The sequence below is a fragment of the Akebia trifoliata genome, chromosome 12, assembly GCF_017979445.1.
Source record: "Akebia trifoliata isolate Shusen 1 chromosome 12, ASM1797944v1, whole genome shotgun sequence".
In the NCBI taxonomy this organism is placed as follows: Eukaryota; Viridiplantae; Streptophyta; class Magnoliopsida; order Ranunculales; family Lardizabalaceae; genus Akebia; species Akebia trifoliata.
In genome coordinates, this window is record NC_141386.1 from 26,182,685 (window position 1) to 26,193,393 (window position 10,709).

Sequence of the window (10,709 nt, forward strand, 5' to 3'; positions counted from 1 at the left end):
ACAAGTCAATGTATCGAACGAGATTTAAAACCCATACTTCATTTTTCTCCTTGTTGAATGAGACGACTCAAACGTATTGAAAAACTCATTTGAGATAAATTGGTCTCATCTCCAACAAGACAAGACGATACCTCAAAACGGTTTTAAAACCATGTATGAAATACCACTAAAGAATTTGCACACATCGTGGTGTGCCCTTAGTAAAATTTGGTGTTTCAATAGAAGCTCTCTTCATAAGCCAATAAGAGTGGCCTAAAGAGAAAATTTTCTAACCTTAAACGATATTTGTAGCTTTCCGTCAAACATACGGAAAGCTAAAAAGTAAAATAAAACATAGATTCAATGTCTAGGACCTGTTTTCCATCTTAACCGTTCGTTTGATGGCATGGCTCATAACTTGTTTAACACTAATATTTTCCAGGCAAAAATATCTCCCAAGACTCTGAGTTTACGTGGAAATTCAAGCCAATCAAAACTCTACAAGTCATCTGTATGCCACGTGTAATAATTTAATTTGCTCCAAACGTCTGTCAAGCGTGGCATCTCTCTGTGATGATGTCTAATCTAACTGAACCAACAAAAACAGCTAAAAAACAATCTCCAACTGAATCGAAATCTTCTCTAGGGCTTCTTCGCTCTGGAGATTTCGAAAGATCGAATCGTGGCTTCTTCTGTTCCACAGACCCTCTCCCGAAGAAAACTCGTTTCTTCTTCTTCATCACCAAAAACCATAATTACAGAACCCACTCGAGCCCTCTACTCGAAATCTTCTAATTCTGAATCCCCCATTTGGAAACAAATTTGGTTCATTGTTCTGATCTTCTTCATGGCAATCTCCTTCTTCATTCTCGCTCTCTTTCTCTTCCTAGGCCTAGATCTAGATCAGATCTCTCCGTCTCCTGTTTCGGCCACCGCATCTGAAGGAGTTGGGGTACGCTAACGAAACCCTAATTTACTGAAATTAATGGAATTCTTTCTAGATCTCAATCTCAATTTTGTTGTTTTTGGGCAGATTACTTATGGATCAGTCCTTAAGTTGATGCACGAGAAGACGAAAGTCAGACTTCATTCTCACGATGTGCCGTATGGATCCGGAAGCGGACAACAATCGATTACTGGTTTCCCCGAAGTCGATGATTCGAATAGTTATTGGGTAACAATTGGATTTTTCATTTTTTTTAATGTTCATGTGTTTGATTCGTGAAGGGGGGTTTTGAGTGCTTTGAAATTGATTTTGGATTTAAAAATAAGATTTCTTTTTTTCTTGATTACAGATTGTTAGGCCTCAGCCGGATACATCTGCCAAACAAGGCGACACCATTAAAAGTGGCACGATTGTAAGGTTGCAACACATGAAGACTAGAAAATGGCTTCACAGCCACTTGCACGCGTCCCCGATATCTGGAAACCTTGAGGTTAGTGAGATTTGTTCTCAAACATTAAGCTTTTTTAAGTGAAATAAATGAATTTTACAGTCACTTAGTTCTTGACCTTAAATAATTATTGTTAGTTGTAAATGCAGTCTTTTATTGGTAGCTTGTGCAATTCTTTATATTGTTTTAGGTGTTTTATGAATAAATTCTTGAGTAAAAGAAATAATTTACAGTTGTTCGTTAACAAGTCCTACCAAAAGAATGGGTGTCAGATTTTTTTTTTTTTTTTTCCTGACCAATAGAAAAAGGAATTTTATTAAGAGGGAAACACATAAATATACATTGTGTGAGAAAGACTTACTTAACCCTTTGATAAAGAAAAAACACTGTTAATTAACGAATGACTAACTAGTACGATTGGAAAACAAAAGAAAAATAGAATCGATAGTCAGATGTTTCCACTCCAAGATTGAGGTCAATTCACATGCTATTTCTCAACCAGCAGTGCACATTCCTTTAGTAGAAGTGCTTCCATAGCCTTAAGCATTAGGCATAAGCCTTCTGAGCAAACCCTTCTAAGTGAATGTTGAAAATAAAAGTAAAGATTAGGATAGCATTGGTTAAAAATTAAAACCTAGTAGAATTTTTCGAAAACATTAATCCATTTCATATGAAAGAATGAAATGAGGCATTTGAAAATATGTAGCCTTTACAAATTAACATTTTGTAAACCTCAAAGACCTTTAAGACACTGGTCAATTCTTTTGTTAAAGTGTTCTAAAATATTTCTTAATTTCCTCAATCCGCATCCTTTTCTATCTGCTTCTTTTCCTCTTAGATCCTTAAACCTGCATCAAAGCTCCTTCTCACTGTTGTTGTTCTTCATTATACATGCCCACACCATCTCAACTATCCACTTGTTATGTTTCCAACTATTGGGGCTACTCCTAGATTCACTTGGATGCTTTCAAATCAAATTTTGTCTTTTTTTGTTTTTCCACTAATTTATATCAAGATAGTTTTGTTTACTACACGTTTCCTTGCATGTTGCTCCATAAATCATAGCCAACTTTATTATTTTAGCTTGTAAAATTTGTACATGAATATGTGTTGATTGCATACTATGTCAGGGCAAACCTCTGCTTTAGCCACCCACCTTAGTTCCTTCTCCTCAGTTGTTTCCCCTTGATTTACCAAAGAGTCATAGTTGCTACTAAATGCGAGACTTATTAAAATTCAAACCAATCTATTTAACTAAGTAAAACTAAAATAGGAAACATCATAACATGAATGGGCTTCTGCCTCTTTTGTGCTCTACTCAGCCAATTGAGCATGGGGGAAGAATGTGTGATGAACATCTTGCTCAAGAATGCTTAATTTATTACTAAGAGAGGATTTCTCAAGAATAGTTTCTTTTTTCAAAAAAGAAATCTAAAGTTTATTAAAAAGGCGAATGGATAGGTATAGTTACTACTACTTTTGTATACATCGGTGTTGGCTGTAAATAAAACAAAGTTTTTAAGAAGTGTCGGTGTAAAGATCCCAGCGAGAGCTTTCTATTGGTACTATTTTATGGTAAACAAACATAACAATTGGAAGTTATCATATCTCCAAAAAAAATAAAAAAATTCTGCTTCTTAGGAGTAAGGAATGGAGTAGCAAGTTGGAAGATATGGCCGGTTGCAATAAACTAGCTTGGCTATGTTAATTTAAGCAACAAAAGAGGCAGTACAAAGGTGCCATCCTTAAAATTGCTAGCTTCTCCAAATAAAGGTGTTATCCTACATGGATCACATCAGAATTCTGCAAGGGCTTAGACCCATAGCTCAAGTTGGTCAACACATTGTAAAAAAAACTTTGAGGTCGTGGGTTCAAGTCTAGCTTACTCATAAAAAAAGGGTATTATCCTTGAGTATATAATATAGGGTCATTTCTGGAAAAAAAAAAGTGGCTAAATGATAAACGACACAAAGGCTCCCTTTTCATTATATGGTGTTTACTATTTCCATTTTAAAAATTGTATTTTTTTTATAACTCAAGTCAATTTGTTTTCTTTTTCTTGTGCCATTTAAAATAAAGTTTCAGAACTTCACATTACTGAGTTTATGAATCAAAATTAGGTTATTGAATGATATAGTTATTATATCCATTAAATTGACTTCCACTTTGTTAATTTCTTGCTACATGTTTGTGATACATGAGTCCATTCCAATGTTTTATTCTTGATCCTTATGGAAACCTGTGTCCATTCCATCTAAGTACTTCAATTTTATGAAGAAAATAGATCTTGATTGATAAGGTTTTTAGCTGCATTAAATTAACTTGCAGTCTAGAAAAGATGACACTTGGCAATGGGCTCGGCGATTGACCTATCTTATCCATTGTCTTTCTTTTCCTTGTGTTTTCCTTTAAGCCTTGGGTCATTGTTAAGTTGTTTAGTGTGGGATTGCATTCATAATTCATGCTGGATCACTCTGCCAACAAATTTTTTGGCATAATTAGAATGTAGTCTGGCTTTCACTTTCATACCAACAGTAATGTATGGTTATTGCATGGAGACTCTAAGACTGTTGAAAGTAGGATGTGTTTCATTCTTTTTCTTTTTTTGGTTGGTAATACTCAAATATTATTAAATAAAAGAAAGAAAAACATGTATGTATGTTGCATAGGAGGTAATGAGGGAGGGTTTCACTTATCACTTGAAGACCGGCCAAGAAAAAGAGAGACAGATTACACTTTGTGAACTATTTCCTCCCATTTGAACACCAAGTCTTTGGACCAGTAACCTCTCATCTCCTTACTGATAATGGACCATGCAAAAAAGGAAGGCCCTTCATTTTAAAGATAATAGAATTACCTATTTCTCCCATTCCTTGAAAACATGTGGCTGTCATGCTCCTTCCAGAAACTCCAGAAAATCGTTTTAGGAATCATCCTCCATCGATAAATTCTGTAGGGTTGTGTTTTTCTGCGAGTGGGCAGTTTTTTCTTTTTTCTTTCCTTGGGTTGGATAGCTCATCCTTCCTTTCGTAAATTCTTTCCTTCTTCTAATAAATTTCTGTTTGCCTATCAAAAATAATAATAATAAAAAAGACTGGTAGAGATGGAAGCATTCTATTACCACCAATCAATATCCCAAAAAGAATTCTGTTTAAGGTCCATCAGATGCCAAAGGAAACAAAGAAATATTCCCGCACCCTTCTGGAGATGTTATAGTAAATTAGTGACGTACTGACTTCATGGTTTCTTTACAAAAAGAGCACCAATTGGCAATTTTCTTATTTGTATTTCTCAAGTAGTCCATACAAGTATGTTGCTTAACATGGTTGTTCTAATGAAAAAAGGTAAGCGTTGATGTCATGGCAGAGATCCAAACTTTATTGGTTGGAAAGGTATTAACCTCCAAGTGACTGTGGATTAGATGACCCACAATGGCTGACTCTATCTAAAGCGAGGACCACTTCCAAAATATTCTATCCTTCAACTTGTCCAAGGAAAAAAAAATCTATCCTTTATCCATGAGTTGACTTTCACTTTTCCCAATGTCTCAAAAAGAGAAGCGATTTACTCCATTTCCCTATTGTTTAATTTTTTATTTTTTTGGTTCCAATTCCGAAGTCCCATGACACCCCCTGCCATCTGAGATTGTACACTCACTAACCAACGCCTTTATATCTCATTCATCAAATTAATGAAGGGAAATTCTATGCAATAAGCAGCATTATCATGGCACCAAATGTCGTCCTAAAAATAATGGGGCCTCCGATGAACTGTCTTTTGTTGTTGGATATACCTTGCTATGCTCTTGTTCATTGAGAGGTTGATGGATGATTGGAACTCCAACCTCGGTTCAAAGTCGTATATTTACCTTCAATTGACCGTCTCCACAATGCTCATCTTTTCTCCCCAAATCGCTCTAGCCATTTACCAAGGACAGCCCAACTTATATCTTTGAACTGTGTACAACTCAAATTCCGTCTATTTTTAGGAGGGAAAATCTTGCCCCACCCACACCAAATAATATTTATTGGATTTCTCACTACTACCTGGGGGTGTGGAAAGAAAGAAATCACCAAATTCTTTACAGGTTAAAAGTATCCTTAAGAGGACATTTTTGTTTCTATTAAAGGTTTTCTCTTTTCTTAGTATAAAATTTTTGCGGAGTTTAAAGGAGTTGCGTATGTAGATTGTCCTAGTCGTTTGGGTTGGTCCGCTTTTTCATTTTAGTATTCTTTTCATTAGTCTTCTCGACCACAATTAATATAAGTTGCATTTACCTATCAAAAAAATAAAATCTCTAACTAGCTTCTCAAGTCCATTTCCTATTGCCATCAAAATAGTAAATATGGATTGAAAGTACTCCGGCAAATCAGATAACGTACTTTTGACCAAACAGAGTTTTCCATATTTAGACAAACATGTTCTTTTCGACATGAACCAATCACTTGGTGAACCTTTTGAGCACCGGAACCCACACTTCCTTCGTTTTACCCAAGAAGAAGCCTGAGGTATGACATAAGGAAAAGGACCTAATCTTGCTAGCCTCTCCCACCCCAATTACGTGGCTTTTTATGAGGTTGATGTTCAAACCCGAATTCATTTTGGAACAGGGTGAGAGGCCCAGTCACAAATAGGCTCAATGGCATTATGGTCCTTCCCTGGGGATCTCCTTAATGCAATTTTGATGCCCAGAGAAGGGCATTAGGACCATATTTAGGGTGATGCTAACCCTAAGTTGTGCATCTATATCTTAATGATTTAACAAACTGTACCTTTTATGATTGGCGACAAGTTGACAGACTTGTAAATGGATTTGGTAAATCTTCTGTATCCTCGCTGAGTCTTCGAACGTTATGCAATGAAAGCTGCTGAACCTGGTCAAGCTTCATTTCTGTTCGGCTTCCCCATAGACCCACCTGATTGGACCATTCTCCCCTTCACTTATTCTTTATTGGTAGTCAGAGTTCTGTTTCTAGTGTACTCAGGTGTGATTATCTACCTTTTTACTTCAGCTGTGTTTCCCTGAATTCTAATCCATTTGAGCAAAGCCATAGTCACAAGAAACTCTATTTTTCTGATAAAGTCATTTAAAATGTGTTCTATAACTCTTAACAATTAAAAAAAAACAACAAAAAATGTGATTTCACGTTTTGGACATGGTTTTTTTTTACCTATTTTTTTAGCAGCCTATAGTTAATTTTATAAGCTTATGGTTCTTTGTAATTTGTTTGGTAGATGATGTATATGTGAGATTTGATGATAGTCTTGATATTATGGTTTTTTTTCAAGTCTTGTTGTGCTCGAAAGATACGTTGATGGTTAAACATTTTTTAACATCATAAAATATATAATTATATGTGAAAAAATGTTATCATGCATGGATATCTTCTTTTTTTTTTTTTTTTTTTCCTTCTGGCTAGGTATAGGGTTATTAGTGGTTAGCATATGAAGTTGGGTTCAAGGGGGTATTGAATGCCTGGGTTTGCTTCTCATTTTTTACCTATAAAAAATAAATAGATAGACAAACCCAAATCTTTTTAATTAGGCGTCAATAATGAAAATAATAGAGTGCCTGGGCATGCTAGATAATGCCTTGCCACGTGTTATAAATTAAGAATGAAGGTATTTTTGGTTATCATACTTTAAATGCGAAGGCGTGAATGTTGGACTTTACAATATTGCTTGTTTGGTTATGTAACTTAACAGTAAGCCTTGTGCAGGTGAGCTGCTTTGGAATGGAAGGTGAGTCTGATACTGGTGATTACTGGAGGTGAGGCCTACAACCATTTCACTTAAAAGTAAAATCTTATATCTGCCTTGGTCTATTTATTTGGATAGCTAATGTTCCATGCTGTGGCTGTTTCCTTAGGCTTGAGATTGAGGGGAATGGAAAAACCTGGAAGCAAGACCAAAGGATCAGACTTCAACACGTGGACACCGGTGGTTACTTGCATAGTCATGACAAGAAATACACCCGGCTACCTGGAGGTCACCAAGAGGTAATGAAAAGAAAATGTGAAATTTGTTACATATAGAGAGATAGAGCTTTATCAGAATCAACTTTTCCATGTTCTGTGTTGAAGATTGTTGGTGGGTTTGTACAGGTTTGTGGTGTCCGAGACAAACGGCCTGATAATGTCTGGTCAGCTGCAGAGGGTGTCTACCTACCAATTACAGAAAGCAAATAGAATTAAAAGAGTCAGGTGGCTAATTCTTGTGATCACAGCTAAAAGAAGAATCCTTACTTGAAGTCATTTACCCATGATTTGTGGATCCTTGAATTGAACCCCAGTTTTTCTCTCTAAGGGGACTAACTTTTGCTCCAATTTTTTTGTTTTACCACATAACGGATTTGAAGGGAGTCTGGTGATTATTTGGATTCCAAAAGTCACTGGAACTTCTTTAAGCAGGGCTAAATGTTCCTTTCGGATAATCGGGAAAGCTCTCCCTCAGAAATCATGAGCCGTGATTGTTAAGTTTTTATTTGTATTGGATGGTCATCATGCCGTGACCACTCAAAGACTTTTACTTCTAAATTTTCAATACAAATTTCCGTTTCTTTAAAAAAAAAAAAAAGAAGAAAGTAGCTATCATGACAAGTTGGTGATTTTTCTTGTCAAGCTTGATAGATGGGGAGGATACCTCACAAGAAACGCACAATTCAATTCTGCAGTGGCTGGGTATTTTGAAGCTCTGAAACCCTTTGAAAGAGAGCCAATGAATACAAACCATTTACATCCTTTTGGTCATGTCATTAGCATAACTCTGAAATCTTTAGAAAGATATCTTGTATTCTTGTTGATGCTATATACGAGTGGAAGGAGATGGCCAATGTGTTGCTCTAAATTTATGAGAGCTGCTATTGGCACCCCAACTTTTTTACTTATTACACCCAATTAAAATAAAATAAAAGATAAGTTAATGGTGGAGAACAAGTAAAAGTTAGGTTTCTAGGATATTATATGTGCCTAATCTCAATTGTAAGCAACTGTTGAAGTTGTTTCAATGTGTTATAATCTTTAATTAGGGGATGAAATAATTTAAGAAATTGGAGTGTAATAAGTGGAAGTTGGTTGAGGGGGGTGGGGCGCGGCCAACAGCAGCTCTCTTTGTAATTGAGTTCTCCTTTTTACTATAAATATCAGCCTCCAGAACATGAACCCAAATGCAGTCAGAGCCAGAGGTGGATCGCAATCAGAATTGGTTATGCAATTTTATAATTTCCCAATGGTTCATCCATATAATTTAATAAGATTGGTCGATCTTTCCATTTTTAGGCCCAGCCCATTGAAACCCCTAGCTAATACAAGTACAAATCATTTCTTTCTTTTTAATATCTTTCTTTCTATTGGGTAAGAATGGTATCCTATTTAATTCTCATATAAGACAGTAACATGTTGCCAGTGCCATGAATAAATGAGAATAATTAATGGTTGACCATGAATTCATTAATAGCAAAACTATATCTTATTCATGTAAATGTGGGACCAATTTTCTTTTTACCCCACCTCCAAGAATCCCATAGATCAGATAGTAAATCAGTTCTTATCAAAATCTAGTACCCTTGTCCTTGTATGGCTCCTAAGGCCTAAGCCAAGGATATCGGAAGATGGAAACTAGGCAAAACCACCCAACAACTACAAGTAAATAACTTTACTGGTTTGTGAGTCCATGTGCTTATGAACACAACCCATTTCTCTTTGTTGTTATAATAAATCACCACTCTTTAGTCCCAGGTTGCCCCAATTCACTCTACCATGACTTTCACTCTTGTTATTTATTTTGTCTCTTATCTCAACCGTTGGATTTGGGTTTAAAGGGTTTCAAGACTTGGGTTTGGAATTAAAATCTTGAGTTTTCTTGTATTGTTCTCCTTTGATTCTCATTGTAAAGAAGATTAGAGATATTCTTTTGATTTTTTTCTTTGCTATTCTCTTCCTATTCATATTGAAGAAGCATTCTCCAATTTCATAACAACTCTAGTATCTTTCCCAAGTTGCCATTTCCACTAATTTTCCGATGCTCATTTTGCAATGGCTTTTCACTCTAACACCCTTCTTTTTTGGGACTCAAAATAGCTTTTTCCCAAAGTCATTCCTTCTAAGGTTTGAACTCAAAACATGGTGTTAACTATAATATCAAATGATAAGAACCCAACCAATATACACCAAAAATACTTAAATGTTAGTAGTGCTGAAAGTTGAGCCTATGTCTCTTTGGAATCGTAACACATGCGCATGCGTTGTAGATCTTTTTAACCTATTTTCCATCCACCATTACTTCCTAAATTTTTTTATAGAAATTAATTTGCAATCAGCTCTTCCCCCACCAGCTCTATATGTAGGGTTGTCAACCCATGGATGTAGGTCAGGTGAAGTATATATTTGTATCTATATCTGACTCATACACCAATTTCAAACAGATAATCGAGTTGGATATGTATACGTCATTGTGGCATGAAGGAACCTAATTTTAGTTTATATACCACATTTTGAATGTATTGTTTTAAACTCAGATAAATTAGTACTCGGACGAACAAAAAGGTCATCCGTATCTGAACCCCAAAAAAGATTTGAAAAAAATAACTATGCGTGTACCCGAACAACTAAAGATCAGATGAGTTGGTAAGCGGATATTATCCAACCCGTTGCCAGTCCTATTTATATGACTCAAAACATATATGTTAGGGTAGCATTAGAGAGTCAAAATTTGCCCTGCATAGCTTAAAATTTTCAGATTGTACTAATTTTTATGAGGATGATCTCCTCAGCCCAATCTGAAATTTCTAACCCCATCAAAAGTGGTTTACAAATTAATGGTAAAAAATTAACGATCAATAACTATAAATCACTTTTGATGGAATTAGAAACTTCAGATTTGGCTGATTTTTTGTGAGGATGATCTCCTTACCAAAGAGATCATCCTCTCAAAAAACTTCTAACCCGTATAGGACAAAGGTATTGGCTCCCCAACAAACCCTATGTGTTATGTTATAAACCCCAATAATTGGGACGACAAACTAAATGACATATATGTACCACCGGCATGGCATATGACAAAACATAGTGTGAGGCTCTTGTTGACAGAACAAACATTGTAGCTGTACCTTGGGCCTGCAGTGTTGAACTTTACCCATAACAACGTAATGGGGGAGCTCTTAACGACCTCACGACAAAAGGTCTTTTATTTTATTTTGTAAGTCATTCGTGGAGAGGAAAATACTTAACAACGCATCGTCACTGTAAAAGGGCCCTCACTCCAGTAATCTGGAGCATCCCCCGGGTTTTGTAGAAAATTAGACTTACCACTCTGTCTTTTCAAAATTAGAGTGACAAG

At 35.8% G+C, this 10,709-nt stretch overlaps 1 protein-coding gene across 1 annotated transcript; it reads left to right on the forward strand.

The window, feature by feature from the left end:
- The first annotated feature begins 576 nt into the window (after nt 1–576).
- LOC147389171 (stromal cell-derived factor 2-like protein) lies at nt 577–7,956 on the forward strand. The gene is made up of 6 exons (XM_086418355.1): nt 577–931; nt 1,013–1,153; nt 1,275–1,415; nt 7,094–7,143; nt 7,243–7,372; nt 7,478–7,956. Exons 1-6 carry the CDS (start codon nt 827–829, stop codon nt 7,559–7,561), a joined length of 651 nt encoding a protein of 216 aa, XP_086274481.1. The 5' UTR covers nt 577–826; the 3' UTR covers nt 7,562–7,956.
- The last annotated feature ends 2,753 nt before the right edge of the window (nt 7,957–10,709 follow it).